Source organism: Staurois parvus, unplaced genomic scaffold (assembly GCF_062004578.1).
Source record: "Staurois parvus isolate SC_StPar_1 unplaced genomic scaffold, SC_StPar_1.0 ptg000294l, whole genome shotgun sequence".
Lineage (NCBI taxonomy): Eukaryota > Metazoa > Chordata > Amphibia > Anura > Ranidae > Staurois > Staurois parvus.
Genome location: NW_028318090.1, coordinates 6,655,565 through 6,679,149, shown reverse-complemented (window position 1 = coordinate 6,679,149; position 23,585 = coordinate 6,655,565). Strand labels below are relative to the sequence as shown.

Here is a 23,585-nt window from a genome sequence, read left to right as displayed (position 1 = left end):
TCCTTGCCCCCCTCTTTATAAAAAAAAAAAAAAGAAAAAAGTTTCAGTAGATCTGCACTGCCTCAGGACCATGTCTTGTTCGGTTTCCAGACTCAGTGACACACACTTGCACACACCCACCCTTCATGGAAACAGGCCAACACAGACATACGGCTGTCATCAATTAGTCATGCCCCTGCTTAGCCAAGAAACAGTTCTCATCTGTCAATAGGACGTTGGCTCTGTGACTTATGATGGATTCCGACACGCAAACACTAACTCTTGCATTTGGCGATAGCCATAACATGCTACGCTATCCGACAGTGCAGTTTTTACTTTTTGATATTTACAGACCCCACTGGTATGGGCTGCACCTTCTAATTCCAATAAAGCTTCTGTGTGGCCTTTCCATTAAGTCTGTGGAAGATTAAAATGATTTTTTTTTAGGTACCAAACATGTCATACTTACATGCTCTAGGCAATGGTTTTGTACAGAGCAGCCCTGATTCTCCTCTTCTCGGGTCCCCCACCAGCACGCCTGGCTCTCTGCCAGGAGCCCCCATAGCATGCCACTTGCTATAGGAGCACTCGTGCAAGCTCATTCCCAGGCCACACTGTGTGTGTGGCCATTGACACACAGAGTATGGCTCAGCCCCACCCCCTTCACTGGCTGCCAATAGCTCCAGCTTCTGTCTTTGAGCCTGTGAGGGAGAGAGCTGATCAACATCGGGCTCAGGTAAGTATAAGTAGGTTTTTACCGTAATGAATGCATTAAAATAGTTATAAACCCTTACATATACCAACTTAAGTGAGTGGTCTAAAAGTGCTGAATTTATAAAGCTTGTCTGATAGCTCAGAAAAAGGGGGAAGAGAGCTGAGATTACACTCTGGGGAGCTCTGAGAGCTGATTGGTGGGAAGGGACACAGCCCTCTTCACACAACACACAGGAACAGAGCTGTGGCTGTCAATCTGCTGGAGCTCTCTCCACTGTCACCATGTTTCTCTTGCGGTCAGAAAAGCTTGTTAGAAGTGACCCGTGCAGATAGCCGAAGAATGAAGCAGCAGACAAAAATGACACTCAGTTCTCTTAATTGAGACAAGTACACACTATAGAAGGATATGCTTGGTTGATATTTCATGTCAGAGGTTTACAGCCACTCGAAGGTAAAAAGCCTTCAGCCTTTGGAACCACTTTAAAGCTGAAAAGCAGGCAGATAGATACAACTCACAATAATGCAGATCTGTGATCAATAATACATCAGTAAATGTATTTATTTAGAAATTTGAGCAGTTGAAGTACCTGAATGTAACCTGGTGTCAACTTTTTGGAATCATATGTACAGCAAAGCTTAGACTGTGAGAGGAAGAAGCAGCACAACCAGCCAGTTAGTTGTGCTGCACTGCTTATATGTTATCAAGTAACATGCTATTAGGAGGAGAGAGCAGAGTGATGAGCTTATCAGTATGCTTAAAGCAGGATTTCACCCAAAAGGGGATGTTCTGCTTGTTTTAACCCCTCCCCCTTCTATAGCAATTGGCACATTTTGGGAGGGCTGGATTTGACAGGTACCCGCTTCTAATTGTGGTTTGATCGCTCACACATGTGCACTGGGACACTGGTTATGAGGCTGTAAGGCATCCGTTAGGATGCTGGGATCCCTGTGAACCCCAAGCCAATTGAAGAATCTGCTCAGGTAATGACAGCTCTAGATCCCTGAAGAGGTAAGTGCCCTTATATAGTATTTGTAGCTGCTGACTCTTTATTTTTTGCGGGTGGGGGACTGGAGCTCCTCTTTAAAGTAGTACAGATTTTTTTCCTTTAATGCACTCTTTGTATTAAGGTAAAAAACACCACTACCTATGCTACACCCTGGCTCCATTTTACCACTGCCAGCTCCAGCATTCCTCCCCTTACTTCTGGTTTCCAAAGAGAGCAGCGGAGTCATAGGGCTACTGTCAGTCCAACTTCTGTGAAGAGGGAGCGATTGTGTTGCTTTCTGCCACTGCGCCTGTCTGTGGACACACACCTGATGGGATCGCACTCCCGCAGGTGCCTCCTTAGTACCTGGCTTGCTACAGAAGGCATTGAAGGGGAAAAACCTACAGCACTGGTGGGAACTGCTAGAAGAGGATGAAATCAGCATAAAAATATTTAGATAGGTCTGGGGCCCCCAGTCCTCCCTTCAATCCCGAAGCAAAAAGCGTACGTCTGATCAACCTTGGAACTCTTATTTCCCCATATGAATTTTAACACCTTCTGTTGGAAAATACGCAAGTCTGACATGTTTAACATTATCGGCAAGGTACGAAACAGGTACAGGATTTTAGGTAAAGTATTCATTTTTACTGAGTACATCCTACCGAACCATGATGGGGCATGAATGGCCCACTTTTAAAGATCGTCCTGCAATTTTTTATATAGGGGAGGATAGTTTCGTTGATACAGGGTGTCCACCGAAGAGGTTAGATTAATTCCTAGATGAAGAAGCTTGTCTGCTTGCCATTTAAACAAGAAATTTTGTTGTAAAGAAAGAACTGTGGAGTCATCAAAAGTTAAGTTGAGGGCAAGGGATTTATTTTGGTTGACCCTAAGGCCAGAGATTGCTGAAAAACACGATAGGTCACTATACAAGTTAGGTATCGACGTGGCCAGGGATGTCAAGAGCATTAATAGAGAACATTAGTGTGTCCTATTTGCGGATGATCTGTCACCACACGGGATGCCTAAAACATCCAGGATATTCCTAATTTTTATGGCCAGGGGCTCCAATCCTGGGCAAATAAAATAGGGGATAGTGGGCATCCCTGTCAAGTGCCCCTGTGTATGGAGAGGTAATCATATCCCTTGATCGACAATCTTGCTGAGGACATTTAATTTGAAAAATTACTGTGCATCATAATTATGTTGTATGTTTTATGGGTACTAAATAGTAGAGACCTTATGCAGGTCTGATATAAATGCACCAAAGTACTTCAGAATATGTTGCACCATATAGTTTAAGAAAATATGTAAAACTTTCTTCAAATTGTGTGTACAATGAAAATAATTATTTAGCAGTCATAATCTTTTTTTTGAAAACCATGTCAGAACACTGAAGCAGACATGGGGTAATTTAAAGATAGTTGCTCTCATTAGTGATTAATCTGATCCCTTCTTTCATATAAATGATAAGCCTCTTTAGTCATTATGACCCAGAACTCAGCTTCTTCTTCCAACTTCTTTAATTAACTTCTCTGGACACTTGAATGTATACGGAGATCTTTTTGCTGTAAATGGGACAGGTTCTGTAAATGGACCAAACATGTCCCAACATGCACGAAACTTTATTGGGCAATGGTTCTGTCCAGGCTCATATTTTATAGGAAAAGCTGTGATTTACATATAACTTCAGCTATCCAAAGATTAGAGTCTGATTAGGTTTTTCTATTAAAAAGAGAAGTATGGGTTAAAAAAAAAAATTATACTCACCTAGGTGGATGCTGCTCTCTGCTTCTAAGACTGAGAACTGAGCGGTCAAAGACCACTTATTGCTCAGTTTTCATCCTTCAGTGAGCAGAGAGCCGGTGACTGTCAGTCACCGGCTCTTTGCTCTGTCCCTCCAGCGCAAAATGGAATGCCAAGCTGTGGAGGTGGCAGGAGCGGCTGTCTCAGGCTCTCAGTGGCTCGCTGAGTGGCTGAGACAGCTGCTGGTGCAGGCATCTGGGTGGATCCCGACTATACGATAGGGATCTTACCAAAGCCTGTACTGGCTCTGTGACGTCAGCTCGCTGTGGGCTAAGTGCACTCCTGTGATCCAAAGGAGGAGTCAGGCCAAAAAAAGCTTTGGTGATACTTCTCCTTTAAGTGTTTTTGTCCAAGTTTTTTTTTAATTTCTGTTGATGACCTTTTTTTTAATTTTGTTTAGCATGCATTCTTATAACCTGATTGTTTAAGGAATGTATCTGAGTTAAAATAAAGATTTCCTAGCATCCAAATTATTTTAAGCTAATTCCTCCCCCCTCCATTGCTGTCTTCACAGTAATTTTCTATAGATTTGAATAGAGCCTTACTCCAGTAGTATGGGTGTGTATGATTCAAGTCTTTGGGAAGCAACTGCGTACGCATGAGCAGTACCAGGCTGGATTTCTGCATCCCGACTGTAAACAGAGGAAGCTGATGCCTCTGGAAAAGGTAAGTAGGCAGCTGGGTGGGAGGTGAGTTGTAGCTTAGAATAGGGAGAGGAACTGGGGGGATATCATTTTTAAAGTGAACCTGATAATTAAACATCTCAGTTATATAGCGTAGGAATGGTATTTGAAGGTCACCTCGTGATCTGAAGTATATAGTCAGATTTAGAAATCCATCTTTTATTAAAGTGGTTGTAAACCTATACATATTCCCAGTGAAGTTACTGGACTCCGGTGATACACAGAGATTAAACAAATCCTCCTACATAAGTTTTAAGTGTTTATCTGCAGTCTTCTTCTTTCTACATTCATTCAAAATCCAGAATTTATAATGCTTGTCTGAGAGTTCACAAAAAGGGGGCGGAGAGCTGAAGTTACACTCTGCAGAGCTCAGTGAAGAGAGCTCTAAGAGCTGGTTGAAGGGAAGAGACACACCCCCCTCCACAGCTCGCAGGAACAGAGCTGATTCTGTCAGTCTGATGGAGCTCCCTCCTCTGTCACCTTATTTCTCGTGGTTTCAGAAAGAAATTGTCAAAAGTGATTCATGCTGATTGCAGAGAAAAGAAGCAGCAGAGAGAAATGATACCTAGTGCTCTTAATTGAGGGATATGCTTTGCTCATATTCCCTCTCTTAGGTTTACAACCACTTTAAGACCCCAACATTTTTTGTAAAAGCAAGATACATGTGACTAAAATGTGAAGGTGTCCAGAGTCATGTCTTTAGAATTCCTTTTTCAAATTGTGTTTCTTGGCTTGTCACTAGTATATTAGAATTTCACAGCTGTTTCAGAATTTAGACTTAAATCTTTCTGAAATCCATTACTGGAGGTTTTCGGAAAGCATCTGCAGTAAGGGTTAAACCACAAGTGCTATTTATTAGCATCAGTTGGAGGATTGGCACAATGTATGCAGTAGAAATGCAGTGTTATTTGGAAATCTCTTAGAATCGTGTATTATTTAATCATCTGAACTTCAGAAAGCTGACACCAAAGATCTGCGGTGTGTTTGCAAATCTAGGAAGGTTTTAGTTACATAAACTTGTTATGTTCCTAGCACAGAGGATTTCACTGCAAAATCCAGGGCTTAACTTTCAGGAAATCACTGGAATATTAAAAGCAGACAAGGCGCAGGACCAGGGAGCCCAAAAACTATCCTCTTATTTAACAGAAGAACGTTTTCCAAGACATTAACTTTTCATGGAGAGGAGTATTATTTAGCGAAGCTGAAACTGTTTAGGCAGTACAGAGAATTTCATCTTTCAATAAAGTGAAGGTGTAAAATTTTATTTTATTTACCATTGGGGAGAAAAAAACCTTTTGTGGAGAAATTGCCCCTTTTTAACTTTTTGACTTTTCTAGTTTCTTGATGATCTTTTGTTGTTGAGTATTTCTCACCTAAACCTGGCAGTAGTGAAAAACTGCAGCGGTTGAGGCCCCATGTACGAGCCTAGATTGCATGGTGCTCCAGAGGTCCATAGAGATCTAACACAAAAAACTAACACTGGCACATATAGGCATCACATGATAGTGCACTTCATCACTGTTGTTTACCTTTCATATATTTTAGACAAGGGTAGATTCAGTGTATTATGAAGATGAGATGATTGCAAAAATCTGTGGAGTTCAGTTTGGTTCAAACACCCTCATCAAGCATATATATAAGCTGGAATGCACAAGGATGATGCATTCCCACCATTGACATATAGACTTCTAAGATAAAGTGGCACAAGTGGTGCCTGTAGCCATCTAGGCTATATAAGGCCTTTTTTTGTATTTGCCAGTTATCCTAAACAGAAAAAAATGGCATTAGTCATACTGTTATTAAAGTGGACCTACACAGCATTTTAGCACAACAAACCATAAAAACATGATTTCATTCATTTTTAATATTCAAAGCAAAGTCGCTTGTCTGTCTATGTCTCTATGCTTTATTCTGCTGAAAAAGCACTTTGAAAAACATCCAATAGCATATCTTACCATCTTGAGTAAGGTCATATTACTTTAAGGAATCCATCTTTCAGATCAGGCATGCAGGCAAGAGGATGTGCTTAGCTGATAAAACAAATCCTCCCCTCCTGAAGACTCCTGGGATGTATGACATCTTGCCTAGGCCTAGAAATCAGGAAGTTGCTGAAGAAATGTACATTGTAAAAAATGTTTTTACAAGTTGAAGAAAATGGAATGTTACCATAGGGCGCCCTAAGTTTACAACAAGTAAATATGAAATACTTTCCTATTTATTTACTATGTAAATATCAGCATGTAGCCGCATAAGGATTAACTACTTCCTGCAGGAGGTATGCATATATGTGGCATCTCAGCGGGTGGGCTTTACCACAGAGAGGTCGCATATAAGTGGCCTTATGTAAACCTCTTCCTGTGCTGAGAGCATTCATCTTGAGCACTCCAAGCACAGTTACTGGTGGGTACCAGAAAGTTCCTAATGCATACTTGTGATCTGCAAATCACAGTAGTCATATGATCGGAATACCTGCCTCTGCCTCCTGGTATTTAGAAACTCAGGAAGGGGTTAAAAATAGTCAATGTTGATTGAAAGAGTGAAGTTCCGCTTTAAACATACACTATATTGCCAAAAGTATTGGGACGCCAGCCTTTACACACACATGAACCTTAATGGTATCCCAGTCTGTAGGGTTCAATATTGAGTTGGCCCACCCTTTGCAGCTATAATAGCTTCAACTCTTCTGGGAAGGCTGTTCACATGGTTTAGGAGTGTGTCTATGGGACTGTTTGACCATTCTTCCAGAGTGCATTTTGAGGTCAGGCACTGATGTCGAACGAGAAGGCCTGGCTCGCATTCTCCACTTTAATTCATCCCAAAGGTGTTCTATCTGGTTGAAGTCAAGACTCAAAGGCCAGTCAAGTTCCTCCAGCTCAGACTCACTCATTCGTGTCTGTATGGACCTTGTTTTGTGCACTGGTGCGCACTCATGTTGGAATGGGTAGGGGTCATCTCCAAACTGCTCCCACAAAGTTAGGAGCATGAAATTGTCCAAAATGTCTTTGTATGCCAATGCCTTAAGAGTTCCCTTCACTGGAACTAAGGGGTCAAGCCCAACCCCTGAAGAACAACCCCACACCATAATCCTCCCACCACCAAACTTTACACTTGGCACAATGCAGTCAGGCAAGTACTGTTCTCCTGTTAGCTGCCAAACTCAGACATGTCCATCGGATTGCTTCACCACTCCAGAAAACACTTCTCCACTGCTCTAGAGTCCAGTGGTGGCGTGCTTTGCACCACTGAATCCAATGCTTTGCATTGCACTTATTGATGTAAGGCTTGGATGCAGCTATTCGGAAAGCCATTCTATGAAGCTTTCTATGCACTGTTGTTGTGCCAATCTGAAGGCCACCTGAAGTTTGGAGGTCTTTAGCTATTGACTCTGCAGACAGTTGACAACTTCTGCACACTGTGGGCTTCTGCATGTGCTGACCCCACTCTGTCAGTTGCTGTTGTTCCCATCTGCTTTCACTTTCTTATACCACTAACAGTTGACCATGGAATATTTAGTAGGAAGGAAATGTAACGGATGGATATATTACACAGGTGGCAACCTATCACGGTAACATGCTTGAATTCACTAAGCTTCTGAGAGCGACCCATTCTTTGCTTGATTTTATACACTTGTGGCCATGGGGGTGATTGGAACACCTGAATCCAGTGATTTGAAGGGGTGTCCCAATACTTTTGGAAATATAGTGCAAGTCTGCTGTTTTGTTCTGTGGCATACAGGCCCCAGTCTTGATATTGTTAAACTCTCTGAGGAAGGAAATTTTCCAAATATCTCACTGAAATCAGTCTGACCTTCACTGTCAAATGATAGTTAAAGAATGAAAGGTTGAATTACAATGGATTCTATTACTTATTAAAGACCATTCCACTACCACCCTTTTTAGAATAGCGTTAAGAATACTGTTATCAGCCAAAAATACAGTTATCTGCTGATAAACAGTCTTTCTATTGACTTCCCCTAAGGCTACTATCACACCTAAGCATCACATTTTTAGGTGTTTTTTTTTTTTTTTTTTTAAAGCGTTTGGGGGGTTGTTGAAGCAGAATTGCATGTTTATGCAGCTTTTGTCATGCAGTTTTCAAGTAGATGGTGTGTAGTGCTGCTGTTTGAACAGAAAACACGCAACAAAATGCTTGAAAAAATGCTCCAAGAAAGCTCATGCCACGCTTTTCAAGCAGTTCAATTGAATTCTATGGGGACAAAATTGCTCAATACTTTTTGGAGTGACAGGAATTTTGCCACCAGTGACAGGATGGCTTTATTACATAAACAATAGGTTTTCACTTGTTCAATGTTTTTGAGCTTCGAGCTATAAGCTACAAAACACTCAGATCTGAACGGGGCCTAATAGTCGAGGCCAACAAATATTTCCTCAAGTTTGACACTGCTCAGGAGAAAAATGCTTTTGTACCACTACTTGTATTGTTTGCCATGCTAAGTTTATGTTGTCGAATACCCACAGCGGATCACAATTTGGTTGCTGCGGTACAGGTTGGGCCAGAGACCCATGATCCATGTTGGGTGGCCAGGGATTGATTGTTACTGCCATTGTAATACATGTTCCTGTAAAGATGGAACATACAGATTGACAACAGCTGGAGGGCAACTGGTTTTCAGGATTCGTATCCTTCCTGCTTTATCCGACAGTCCTTTTCTTCCCCTCATCCTCCTGCCTCCCCAAATTTTCTGTGGATGACATTTTTGTGCTTTCTTTCATTTCTCCGCTTCCTTCCTGCTTAAGATTATTCTGCATATGCTTAGAGTACGTGCCATCATATAGTCATCCATGAGATCTGTATGAAAAATGACATTTCTCCAAACACTTCAAGCACATCCTTCTCCAGCTTTTGGTCCCTGTCTGAATGAGGCACAAGGCAGACGAGCCTCTGAGCATTAGCCATGATCACAACATATGCCAAATGATTTATGTCATCCACAACTGCCTTTTTCAGAGTTCATTACAAAAAGTACAAAGTCTTAATGAGATCCAGATTTCAGAAAGGGAAAACCAGACGCCAAGCCGTACCAACCTCACACATTGCCAGTAACGCGTCTATCTACATCGCTATTTGTGTGATCTCTCTCTAGCTCTTTATCTCCGTATGTGTTCTTTTATATTACCAGGGATTATGTAATATGTTTATATGCATACACCCTAAAGGGGGACCGCTGCTAAGTAAGGCTACATTCACAGTGCTTTTTTTTTTTTTTTCGTATGTCCCTTATGTTGGAATATTTTCATGAGGACTTAAGTGACTGCATTGCAGTGCTCTGTAAAAAGCAGAAGCGGGTTTTGCTAGATACTGGGTGGTCATCTGCCCCCAATGAAACTTTTTTCTTGTAATTTGCCTTGTAATCATACACAAAGCAGGGTATTTTATGATATGTGTACCAAATATGTCTTTAATGAGAAACTAGTGTGTGTACTGAAAGACACATATTGTTCACAATCCCTCAGTCCTCTCTCACAAAGTGCAGAGCATATGGTTTAGTTGTGATTGTTGCCATTTGCCTTTAAACTAGTGATAGTTTATATACCCACTAATGATTTTACTCCATATTGGGATTTCCATCCTTCTATTGGGTAATTTTATCTTTCTTGGAACGGCATATACACCGTGAAGAATTTGAATGGGGAATGGTATTTTGACCCTAGAGCTCATGGCAGGTTCTGGTTGGACTTTTTAGCACATGCTGTATTATTGGTGTTTTTATTGGTGGAACATTGCACATTTGTTGTTTGTAAAGAGCCTTATTTGGCACTTGGGATATTTTTTATTGCAAATATGAACTTGTCACCCCCAATTTTTATTTTGTTTCACACTCATGGTTTTATATGGTCGGGATTGTAAATTGTTGATCTGTAGATTCTTCATCTAATGGCTATTCTATATATCTTATTATTTAGTTAATAGCGTTGGTGAATAACTGGCGACATGACAGGATAAACCAGTTAACGATGGCATAGTTTTCAGTCTGAGGAGATGGATAGGCTGTGCTCACCCACACCTTTCAATGGATCAGGGAGGCAGTGAAGCGAAGAAACTGTATTAAATGTAAGCCCTTTCATAGAATAATTTGGTACCTGTCAGTGACTGGGTCTACTACTTAGTCCATAACTCACCTGAAACAAGACAGGAGTTCAGATTTCACACTGTCAAAATGACGGCAAATGTAGCCTGTCCCTTAAAAAAAAAAAAAAAAAAAGCACACAATGGCAGCTTCCATATCGCTATTGAAGTTATAATGTCATGTTCTAGGTGTTTCAACTACTTGAGCCCTGCCATGTAGCATCCAGATTTAACAAACCATACCTTGGGAAACAACACAGTGAAAGGGTATTGTGCTGGAATGTTCCACTTTGTATATCATATGATTACGACATCTTGATGTAGTATGTTCATAGGTCTCCAGCATTTCCATGGGAATCCTGTAACAGAAAGTGTTGAAGACTCAAATCTGGTGATAATTAGTTTTTATGGACACGTTACAACAAAGTTGTATCTTTCCACACTCCATTGTCATTGGCCAATGTAGTCTGGACTGACTTCGAATAGACCTCATGTAGTGGTTAGCAGTGTGAGGCCTTGTGTCATGTCATCGTAATGTGTCAGTGTTGTTGGTTATGAGCATATTTAAACAATTACTTCCTTATAACACTCTTGTGATTCATAAACATTGTTTACACATTTCTTTAATTAGCATTTTTTCACCTTTTTTCATCCACTTGGATCATGAAAATTACATTTCTAAATACTTATTTTCAGCTATTTGAATTCCTAACTTTTGTTTAGGAAAAAACTTTGGTCGAAGGCAGATTTGTTTTTCAGGTTGTAAATGTAAATACCATTTTATTTTATCTCTTTTGTAGAAAGATTTGCCCACACTTTTTTCAATTTAATAATTTAATTATACATGTTTTTTTTTATTTAAAATGTGATTTATATTTAAATTTTGCTTATTTATTTTTTAAGCATGGGATAGAGTAAGGATGCTAGGATAGATTCGGGGAATGGGTGTTGAGAATGGCTATCAACCGATTGGGAGAGACTGCAGTCGAGAACAGCGTAGATAGGATACAGAACATTTCCGTCCAGTACTGCCCAGCCACAGGGCATTGCCAATTTGTCCCTATCGCTCTGTAGCTGCGGTAACAGGTCACTAAATATCTTGGGACATATTTGGAGATTTTGGCAAGGTCCAAGTACCATCGAGTTAAAACGCTGTAATTTGTTTCTAGAGTGACAATATTCTGGAATAAGGCTAGAGCCATTTATTCCAAACTGCATACAGCTGTGTCGGGCTATTTGGCTGTATGTACTGTGAAGATACTTTAGTTGTGTGTTGGGTAATACATTAATGTTGACTCAGTCTGAACAATAAATCTGCACTGCAAAGATTAAATGTTCAATTTGTCTAGGTAACATTAAAGAGCACTTTTAGTTATTGTCCGTTGTTCCCGGAGGCTTTGTCCCAGATACTTGATCGATTCCCCTGAAACCTCTTCCCTTCACTGCTCCTCGGTCACAGGCACTCTGATGTCATCACATGCCGTGCTGGGCCAGCAAACCTGCATTGTAATTAAAGCGGAAAAAACTGTAGCTGCTGACCTTTAAAAAACAGTCACTTACCTGTCCCTTCTGTCCCGCATTGTGTCCCCTGCAGCCTGTTTCACCAGTCGTCCTGTATTCCAGGAGACCGACATCTTCATTATGGGCACCTGGCTGTGCAGCTTGTGGCTTCACAGCCGGGTACCCACTGCGCATGCGTGAGTAGCGCTGCTCTTCATGAATAGTCCTGTAGTCTTCTGGGACCTGTCACGTGTCCCAAAAGACTACAGGGAGGGAGAATTCCTTCTGCTTCTGATCGCCTAGGTGATCGGACCAGAAGTGGGAGTGGGTACCTGTCAAATTCGGGTACCACGCCCCCCCAAAGGTGCCAATCTTTAATGGGGAGCGGGGGAGCAGTCCTTAAAGCGGAACTTCCCCTTTTGGGTGGAGCTCCACTTTAAGGATGCCAGGGGCTCGTTCACAACCTAGAGTGTTGAAGAAAGCAAGAAACAGCTGGTTGTATGGAGAGTGAGGGATAAGTTAAAATGGAGTTCCACCTAAAAAAATAAATGTCAGCAGCTACAAAAACTGTAGTTGCTGACTTTTAAATCCTCACCACCGCTGGTTTTACCGGCCGTCTTCTCTCCCTGGCGCTGGCATCTTCAGTGTGGGCACCCGGCTGTGACAGCTTGTGGCTTCACAGCTGGTTGCCCACTGAGCATGCGCGAGAAGTGCTGCACTTTGTGAATGGCCCGTAGTCTTCTGGGACCTGTTACGTGTCCGAGAAGACTACGGGAGGGACGGGGGACAACAACTTCTGCTTCCGATCGCCTAGGCGATCGCAGCGGAAGTGGGAGCGGGTACCTCTCAAATTCAGGTACCTGCTTCTCCTCCTGCTCCCCAAAGGTGCCAATCCTTAATGGGGAGCGGGGGATAAAGGATTAAAGCGGAACTTCCCCTTTTGCGTGGAGTTCCGCTTTAAGTAACTGCTTTTTAATGTTCTCCTAGACAAAAGAAATAAGGGATTAACTTCTGCAAGAGTTACTGAAATTTTCCTAGTGTTCAGCTTTCAAATATATCCGTCATTGAAATTCGCACAAATCCATAGATTTGCCTAAATCCATAGAGCACATTGACATTTCTTTACATTTATTATTTTGTGTGAAACATAATTTTGGATAAAGATGTAGTTTTAGACAGTTGAGAAAACCTGTTTGATCACTTTTCTTTTCACCTAATATGGTGACACCTGTACAGTTCCTACTCTTCCCATTCCCCTCTGCATAGCATGAAGAGGAACATTTGGTCAAGCTGAGCATTCATGTTTATAAAACGCTGCTTATGATGTCCTAAAGGTCAGTCAGCTTGCACCTTTGACCTCTATTTTAGGTCAGTTGAACCCCAAAGCATTCTATTGTTAAGCTATGCACACATATAAAATGTCTGATTTTTAGTAAACAGATCCTGCTTTGTGCTGTATTGTCACTAATATTTACCGCGGGTTAATTTTCTTTCTTTTGTACACGGTTACATAACAGAGATATTTCTAATTTAATAGCTTCTGCTGGAAATGACTTGAGATGATATTTGGCAATCGCTGAGCAGATGAATAAGACATCCTTTGTTACATTTTCATTCATTGACTTGAGATGTGTACAAAGAGAGAATCCTTTGCCCAGTGCTTTGTCCCATAGTCCTCTTGTCTTGATTTGTAATGGGTCTCTTAAGAAGAAAGCAGAAGGAAGCCAGATGTTAGAGCATTAAATTCTCTTTTCTTTTAAGGACTTGCATATTTGTGCTTTAGTCAAAGATATTTGAAATCCTTACAAACATGTAGATAATATGTATTATAAATCTAAAATTAAGTGAAATCAGAAAAATCAATATATAACAGTGATTTTTTTTTTCTTGTGTTTTATGTTTATGTAATTCTTTTATGATAAGACTAATTACTTTTTGTGCCTTTTTTAACCTTTTCTGTAGTGTTTTTAAACTATGAAAGTGTCATTCTGCTAGCCCAATTCCAGTTCTTTTGTAGAACAGGGGTACAACTGATCCTTCAAGGATGTCTTCATTCCTCTTTGGGGGGGGGCATTGACTGTGGTAGAGCAGTGGTCTCTAAACTGCGGTCTTTTGCTTCCCTTTATCCAGCCCTTGAGGCATAATACCTCCCACTGACATAACAATGGGGCACTATTCCTTCCACTGACATAAACGATGTGGCATACTTCTTTCCACTGACACCAACAATGGGACACTATTCCTTCCACTTACATCAACCACCAACCAAAGATTGGGCATTGTTTATTGCCACTGGGCACAGGCCAGCCCCCCTAAAGTCTGAAGGACAGTAAACTGGCCCTATTTTTTTTTAGACGTTTGGAGACCCCTGTATTAAAGCACAAGCACAGTTTGAGTCTTTTTGTTCCAGAAGAGTGCATACAGGTGCAGCTGTTGCTAGTAAAAAAAAAAAATTCTTCAAGATTGTTGTACAAAATGTTAGATTTGCAGTGATATATTATCTTTAGAGAAGAATTTGATCCTGCTCCCCATCCACATAAAATATACACACCCAGGGAATCCAGCAGTGTTCTGTAGGGATCTCCTGCTCCACTGCTGTTCACCCACTCCCATGCTGCTTTGTTCTTCAGTGACATTATTAGGAGCTGGCTGTCTCTTCCATGTTTCTGCAGCCAGGCTGCCTGATGACTTGCATATGCTGTGGTAAGATATTGAAGGGGGGGGGGGGTCAACTTCAAGAAATAAAAAGAGACAGCTATCCCCCAATGATGCAGCTCATGTGCTGTAGAGGACCCAAAGGCCTCCTGGAATGCAAGACATGAGTATCCCGGAATTCTGTGGGAAACTGAAGAAGTTATTCTCCCCTCACCTGGGCCAGTTGTCGATTGTGAGAGTGGATGGTGGTTGGAGTGGACTTATAGAAAGTGGGTGGTGAGGGTGAAGGTCCCCTTTTAATTCTTACAGATGTTACTTTTTTACCACCTGCTATCAGTAACGAGTGTTAACCAGTGGTACAATGGATAGGCCTTTGGTTGTACACTCCACAGGACCTCTGTGTTGCAGTTATGGTTACCTCCTTTTGTAAATATTTGGTCACAGCACAAATCTCATTTGGCTCTGTGTTTTAACTACTCACCACATTTCTAACAGAGACAGATTTTATAAAAATACAGCCATTAGTTCCACATATCTTGGCACTTACTCTGAAACTGTGCCCTATGATTTCAGTAACCAGGTTTTTCCTGTCTGCTTGAAGCTCAATTTACTGTCCTGTAGCTTTGTTCATTCCTGGGGTATTATGTGGTTTTTAGTGGACAACCCATTTTAGTAAAGTAGTGCCTATTAAAATCTTACATAAACCATAATGAATGCAGAAACTAAATGTAAAATAGTTTCTTCCATTCACACTGCCTGCCATTTTGTAGACTGTACAGATTATCCTGTTAGCTCCCTTAGAAATTTTTAATTTCACAGGACGCCGTCTGCGTCTTATAGATGCTAGAACTCGTACACCTCATTTCCTATTTTTATTGATTCCTGCTCTTTCTTCACTGGCTATTCATAATTCAAAAGAGACGATTCAAAGTTCTACCCACTATGTCCGCAAATTTGGCACTTTACTGTGCTTTACTTGTCCTCTTTATACCTTCGACAAACCACTACAAACATCTCTTTTATCTCTCTAATCTTCTGGACTTCTCTCGTGCTACTCCCTTTCTTGGGAACTAACTTCTATATGAAGTAGTCTTCAGCCCTTGTCTTAAATTAACCTTCAAAAGACATCTAGAAGGGCCAAAGCCATGGACTACAAGGCTTTCTTATTCAGGACTGTCCTGGACTCCTGTACGTGCCTGCTGGGAAATCTCCCTCATCCATTAACCTTACTTTTTAGGATGGAATCTCATGTGGTCATTTTGTTCCTTTATTTTTGAATAAGTTAAGAGTTAAGGCTGCTATCTCTGGGTAAACCATGGAAATTAAGCTGGCTAGAGGTCGGGACAAACCACAATGACGAGTGTACTTCAACAGTTGCAAAGTGTGTGTGTGTGAGAGTTTTTTTTTTTCCCCCTTAAAATAAATTGAACAATGTTAAACGAAGGTAAGTATTGTAAGACCTCTGAAAGTTTTATGGTTTGCCCAAATCATGTGAGCATTACTCTTTATGGACAGCTTGGTCAGCATATGAGAAAAATATAAGAGCATGTGATATACAAAAATAAATGTTGTAACCACATATATTTACCAGAATACGTCTCACCTTTTGTAGTCCAGTCCCAACACGTGCTGCACTGTTTAAATCAAACACAAATTGGACACAATTTCATCCATTGTTGCTCCAGTTGTTCCTTATGAATTCCAGGAAAAAAGGGGATTATTTTTCATTTTGGGACATTGAGCAAGGTCATGCAAATGTATTCCTATTTGCCCCTGAAACAACTGTATATTTCAAACTGCTGTTGTATTGCAGAAATGCCACCCAATATTATGGAGCCTTTCATTCCAAACTACATACAGCTGTTTCAGGCTTGTTGGCCATCTTCATTGTAGTGGAAACAATGGATGTTATGGAGTAGGGCTTGGGAATTAAAGAAACAGATCATGGTGTGATGATTGTTAAGCACCTGACAGTAAGGCCAGTTATGCCATCTCAAATTTCTGAACCATGGATACCCCAGAGCCTTATCTATTAAAATGTTTGTAAATGTAAAACTAAAATTTTATATATCTGTCTATTTGAAATTTTTTATATAAATAGGTTATTTGCGCTTGCACTCTTTCTGTATTACGTGGCTGATCCTGCTAGTTCCCCTGGTTAAAAACTGACCACGTTAGCATGGAAGCCGATCTGTGTTAGCGTGGTCAGTTTTGCGTCTCATGTCATCCCGTTCTTAGATGCAGGTAGGCTGTGCAAGCACACAGCATGCTTGTATCTTCCGTGGTCAGTGTGTAGCCATGCCCCCCACCCATCCATCCTCTCCTAATTGATATCATCTTCCTCATCCACATCAGTGGGCATGTACGTAATTTGCAGAAGTGTCATTTGCAGCCGAGTATGTGCTTGCATTTGTTTACCTTGGTAACACTGATGCTTGGCAGCAAACATTACTTCCAGATCTGACACACATGCCCATCGATGTGGACATGCCCACCTGCAGGTTTGTGATGCACTGAGCTAGGAAAGTGATCACATGACCTGCTTTTTCAGGATTAAAAAAAAAAAAAAGATGCAAGAAACTTTTTTTTTTTTTTTTTTGTAATTACACAGATGGATTGTTTAATAAGTAGCACATTTAGCTACTGGGAAATCCATATAGCATATATTGGCTTTACAACAACTTTAATCAGCATTTAAAGTGTGTCTGGTATGAGTGCTAACAGTAGGCATTAGTATTGGTTTTTACAGGTAGCTTTTTAGTTAAAGTGGAGTTCCACTCAACCTGTCAAAAAATAAGTCAGCAGCTACAAAAACTGTAGCTGCTGACTTTTAAAAACAGCCACTTACCTGTCCCTCGGTCCCATGGTGTGTCCCCTGCAGCCCCTTTCACCAGCCGTTCTTTATTCCAGGAGGCCGACATTTTCAGTGTGGGCACCCGGCTGTGATAGCTTGCGGCTTCACAGCCGGGTACCCACTGCGCATGTGCAAGTAGCGCCGCACTTCATGAATGATCCTGTAGTCTTCTGGGACCTGTCACGTGTCCCAAAAGACTACAGGTAGGGAGGGAGGAAGGACACCTTCCGATCGCCTAAGCCAGTGGTCGGCAAGCCACGGCTCGCGAGCCACATGCGGCTCTTTACACACATTAATGCGGCTCTTCTGTGTGTCAGGACTCTGCAGCTAGCCCAGCAATGGGCAAACTACGGCCCACATACGGCCTGGCGGACCTTTTAATCCGGCCCGCGGAGCGTGGCAAACATTGGCTGTCAGGATGTAGGCGGGGCAGCGTGACGAACTCCTCTTCTCTCACAGTCCACCCTGAAGACCGGAACGGCGCGGGAACACGGCGAGAGGAACGCGCGGAACAAAGGTAAGTGAATTGACACAATATGGGGAATGAATTACTATAGGGGGGATGAATTACTATGGGGGATGAATTACTATATGGGGGATTAATTACTATGGGGGATGAATTACTATATGGGGGATGAATTACTATATGGGGGATGAATTACTATGGGGGATGAATTACTATGGGGGATGAATTACTATGGGGGATGAATTACTATATGGGGGATGAATTACTATATGGGGGATGAATTACTATATGGGGGATGAATTACTATGGGGGATGAATTACTATATGGGGGATGGATTACTATATGGGGGATTGATTACTATATGGGGGATTAATTACTATGGGGGATGAATTACTATATGGGGGATGAATTACTATGGGGGATGAATTACTATATGGGGGATGAATTACTATGGGGGATGAATTACTATATGGGGGATGAATTACTATATGGGGGATGAATTACTATATGGGGGATGAATTACTATGGGGGATGAATTACTATATGGGGGATGAATTAATATAGGGGGGATGAATTACTATGGGGGATGAATTACTATATGGGGGATGTATTTTCAGTTTTAAAAATGTGGCTCTCAAAATAAATTTCAATCGTGGTTTTGGTGAGATTTGGCTCAGTTGAAAAAAAAGGTTGCCCACCACTGGCCTAGGCGATTGGACCGGAAGTGGGAGCGGGTACCTGTCAAATTTGGGTACCCGCTCCCCCCACCCCCCAAAGGTGCAAATCTTTAATGGGGAGCAGTCCTTAAAACGGAACTTCCCTTTTTGGGTGGAGCTCTGCTTTTAGCTAGTCTCAAACCCCTTCTCTGTAGATGCATGGTACTGAGACATGGACAGCTTAATGTCCCTTCATAATGATATTTTGGAATGCTGTGTGGTGGCTGAGCTGTAGAGCAGAACACACTCACAAACTACCATAGTAGGAGGCAGCAGCATGGAGGCCCGGGGAACGCGAGTATGCTTTAAACATGACATCTCTGATATATACACTGTGGGTACAGTTATTGGGAAAGTTGTATTTTTGACGATTAATTTCATTATTGAACAACTGCATTGGTCTTGGTCAATCCAAAATGTTAATAAACCTCAAACCTGAATATTTAAGAAAGTAAAAGTGAGGTTTTAGCTTTCTTAGGAGAATATCTATGTGTGCAGAATTATAATGAAACTAAATGAAAAACGAACGTTTTCCCCTCTCACTTGTTTGTTTTCATCTGTTAAAGTGAGAATAAACAACTCAAAATTTACAAATAAATATTTCTGACATTTACAAAAAAAATAATTAAAAAAATCAGTGACCAATGTAGCCACCCTTCTTTTCAATAACAGTCATAAGCCTTCATTTGTGGAGTCTGTCAGTTTCTTGATCTTTTGACTGTCAACTTTTTGTGCAGCACCAACCACAGCCTACTGGACACTTCAGAGAGGTGTACTGTTTTCCTTCACCGTAAATTTCCAGCTTAACCGCTTTCCCGCCACCATATAGCAGATATACTGCTACAGGCTGGCAGGGGTGCGCACAATCACGTGTATATATACGTGATTTTGCATGTCAAGGTAGGGGGCACGAGCGGGCCCTACCTCTGCCGCCATTCGCAGCCGCCAATCACCGGGTCCCGACCAGTGACTATCTGCCAGCCCCCGGTGATTACCGAGCATCTCCGATGGGGAGGAGGACTGTTTTGTTTACTAATTACAGTGAAGTGAAGCACACAGACACCCCAGTAAAACACTCCCTGCACACAGTTAACCCCTTTGACCGCCCCTCATGTTAAACCCTTCCTGCCCAGTGCCATTAACACCAAGTCAGTTCCTCCCAGTGTCAGAATCTCCACCACAGTCCAACTATAAGTCGCTGATCACCACCATTACTAGTAAAAAAAAACCCCAAAAACTCCAGTATCTATACCGCCATTTGTAAACGCCATAACTTTCACGTAAACCAATGAATATAAACGTATTGGGGTTTTTTTTTTGGCCTAAATTTATGACAATTTTTTTTTTCTTAAATTTACTGGACATGTTTAATAGCAAAAAGTAAAAAATATTTTTTTTTATCTCAAAATTGTCTGTCTTTATATATATATATATATATATATATATATATATATATATATATATATATATATATTTTTTATATATATATATTTTTATATATATCGCAAAAAATAACCGCACAGGCAATCAAATACCACTGAAAGAAAGCTCAATTCGTGGGCAAAAAAAAGGACATAAATTTCATTTGGGTGCAGCGTTGCATGACAGCGGAATTGTCAGTCAAAGTAACGCAGCGCCATAAGGCAAAAAGTGGCCTGGTCAGGAAGGGGGGTAAATCCTCAGGAGGGCAAGTGGTTAAGAAGGGCCCACAAGTTCTCAATAGGGTTTAGGTCAGGTGAGGAAGGGGGCCATGTCATTATTCTTTCATCTTTAAGGCCTTTACTGGCTAGCCACGCAGTGGAGTACTTTGATGCATGCAGTGGAACATTTGCATGCATACATATCATGTTGGAAAATATGCATAAAAGTAATGAATTGGTCAAAATACTCACTTTCCTAATAATTGTGCATACAGTTTTATATATTTCAGCTTGACTAACAAATGAAGGTCATTGATAGCCGGGTACGCCAGTTTCCCCTAAGGTTCAGTCACTACATTCTTTACTGTGATGGGACCAGAATTCATGATTAGATTCTTTGGATCATATTTATGCTAAGCTTATAATTGGAGCGGGGCAAAGAACATAAGTTTTTATTTGGTGTCTTGCAGGTTTGGTATCCACCCCGTGGCAGGTCGTATGCCTGGTCAGCTGAATGTACTTCTGGCTGAAGCCGGTGTTCCTTATGATATTGTGCTGGAGATGGATGAGATCAATGAAGACTTCCCTGGTAAGAAGCTTACTCTACATTTGCCTACTGTGTACTTGCTGGAATAGTGACACCAAATCTTTCAAATAAATTATTTCTAAAAATACTATGTGCCTACATTGAACAGTAAGAGGGAAGCTTAAATATAAGTTCAACTTTTGTAAATAGAATTAGCACCAGACTGAACATCTTGCTACTGGCAGCACACTGCAGGGACATACCTCCATAAGTCACAGGTAGACCTCTCCAATCAGAAATGAGCTTGAGCTATGCCGGTTGGAGTGGTCCCGCCATGAATTATTAGAAGGGGAGGCTTCCTCACAGTTAGCAATTTTTTTTCTCATCGCATTTCTAATTACATCACACAATAATTAATGGTCTCACAGGAATAGAGTTTTCAAAGCTACAAAGAATTAAGTCTTTTAGGTATTGATGATTATTGAAACAATGGCTGACCAAAAGTATTGATGATTATTGAAACAATGACTGACCAAAATATGACTAACCAAAAGTATTGATGATTATTGAAACAATGACTGACCAAAATATTACTGACCAAAAGTATTGATGATTATTGAAACAATGACTGACCAAAATATGACTTATGAATATGATATCCACAGCACATTTTACTTTTACAGTCATACAAGCAAACACTTATCCAAAAACTTGGAAATATTTTTTTAAATTGTTTGAGGACGCTGGAGCATCCAATGCAAAGACAGAATGATACTCAAATTAGTTAGCATCTCTGGTGGACATTGAACCCTTATTACTAAAGCTGATAGGTAATAATGTTTCTAACTACTTTTTTTTTAAACTTACTATGTCTTGTAATTTTTTTTTTATTTAGAAACTGATCTGGTCCTTGTAATTGGTGCCAATGACACTGTTAACTCTGCGGCTCAGGAAGACCCCAATTCCATCATTGCTGGTATGCCTGTTCTGGAAGTGTGGAAGTCTAAGCAGGTATGGAATTGATTTCAAAAGGTTTCCCTACACAAAACAAAAAATGTGACATTTTGAAAATTGCACTGTCCTACTTACAGTATCTCACAGAAGTGAGTCCACCCCTCACATTTTTGTAAATATTTTATTCTATCTTTTCATGTGACAACACTGAAGAAATGACACTTTGCTACAATGTAAAGTAGTGAGTGTACAGCTTGTATAACATGTAAATTTGCTGTCCCCTCAAAATAACTCAACACACAGCCATTAATGTCTAAACTGCTGGCAACAAAAGTGAGTACCTGCCTGCCTTTTAGTTACACAAAGCCACAGGTTTTCATTGTGCACCATTATGACCTTCTAGCCACTGGCATCCTGACAACCAATGACGTCATCAGATAAGCAGAAGGTCAGCTGCCTACACAGCATCCTAGTTTGACCCTCTCCTGCCCCTCTCCATCAGTGCTGGGGACACATTAGCTCAGTGAAGGATAGAAGAGAAACACTGGAATCTACTCAGTACCAGTGTGCAAAAGTGTATTTTCTTTGGAAGAATAAATCACCTCTAATGTTGGGTGTCCTACATGTGTGGATGATGCTGCATTATATAAAACTATTAGATAAGTTTTTAGCATTTTAGAATGGGGTGCCTCAAAACTGTCTATAATTTTAAAGGGTGTCTCAGGACAATCCATAATTTTAAAGGGTGCCTTGACTGAAAAAATGTTGAGAAATACTGTAGTACAGGGAAGGTATGTATACACAACTAACAGTGCCTCTAGTAAAGGGATCCTGTTACTTTAGTCTAGTATGGGCAGAGTACAGAATGACTTTAAGTATGATCATTATTCATTTAGTCATATCCTCTTGTGACCATATCTTGGTATTTAAAAAATAAAAGATAAACTTTGCGTTACTTATGTTTGTAAAATATGTAAAGAATCTGTATCTTCCCAGCTGCAGTTTTATTAACTGCTCAGCATTTAGTGAAGAATTTGACTTTTTTATTTTTACATTCAATGTACAGGTTATTGTGATGAAGAGGTCTTTGGGCGTTGGTTATGCTGCTGTTGACAATCCCATCTTCTACAAGCCCAACACCGCCATGCTTCTGGGAGATGCCAAGAAGACCTGTGACTCTCTGCAGTCCAAAGTGCGCGAGTCCTACCAGTAATAGAAGCTCCTTGAGATTTCTTTTTTACGAGATCTACCAGCCAGTGTTGAACATTTTGAAGGCAACCCATTTTTTTATTCTGATAGAACTGAATAACTTTAGTTCAAAACCAGTCTAGTCCCTGGCTGAAACATAATACGGGATATGGCATTATCAGTCCTTAATGCCAGTTTGCATGAGCCAAGATTGTACATGAAAGCAATTATGTTTTATATATTTCTAATTGTAGCATATGGCCTTTTCTTAACTACAATCCCTGTGTCCTGCCAGGGCTAATACAATGCATTGTGAAGTTTAGAGATCAGTCTATTTTATTACCTCTTCCTGTCCTGATGGATTTTGCCATGTGACGAATTGAATTGGTTCTACCAATAAAGTGTTCGGTGACAAGATGGTATTGGCGTGGTCAAAAATGATATGTGTTATTATGTGGCACACAGCATGCAATAATATTTGCTTAATTTTATTTTTGCAACTACTATTTAAATATAGAAGTTAATGCTCAGCATTCTAAGCCTTATTTTACAATACTACACCTGGATCATTTCATATATGTGCTCAATGTGTAAGCTTTTATGCAGCTTCCTAGTTTATAGCCTTAAAAATGTATATTTGACATAGAGCAGTAGTTAATAATGAACATTAGAACACTAACGAAAAAATCAGGAGTGACTGATATCTAAACTGATCCTTTGAATTTGCACAATACCTGAAATATTCTGTAGGCTAGCTACATATCAGTAGATTATTAGGGTAATCAGTAGCCAATGATAACAACATTACAACACTTACAGACTTAGAGCAA

The 23,585-nt window shown here is 40.7% G+C and overlaps 1 protein-coding gene across 2 annotated transcripts in view; it reads left to right on the top strand.

Moving 5' to 3' along the window:
• The window catches only part of NNT (nicotinamide nucleotide transhydrogenase), a 206,612-nt gene extending 183,440 nt beyond the window's left edge, over nucleotides 1-23,172 (top strand). For both annotated transcript variants that reach the window (XM_089682705.1, XM_089682706.1), the window contains exons 20-22: nucleotides 20,558-20,676; nucleotides 21,509-21,624; nucleotides 22,634-23,172. In XM_089682705.1, the coding sequence (XP_089538831.1) occupies nucleotides 20,558-20,676; nucleotides 21,509-21,624; nucleotides 22,634-22,780 (382 nt within the window). In that variant the 3' untranslated portion in view covers nucleotides 22,781-23,172. The remainder of the gene's footprint in view (nucleotides 1-20,557; nucleotides 20,677-21,508; nucleotides 21,625-22,633) is intronic.
• The last annotated feature ends 413 nt before the right edge of the window (nucleotides 23,173-23,585 follow it).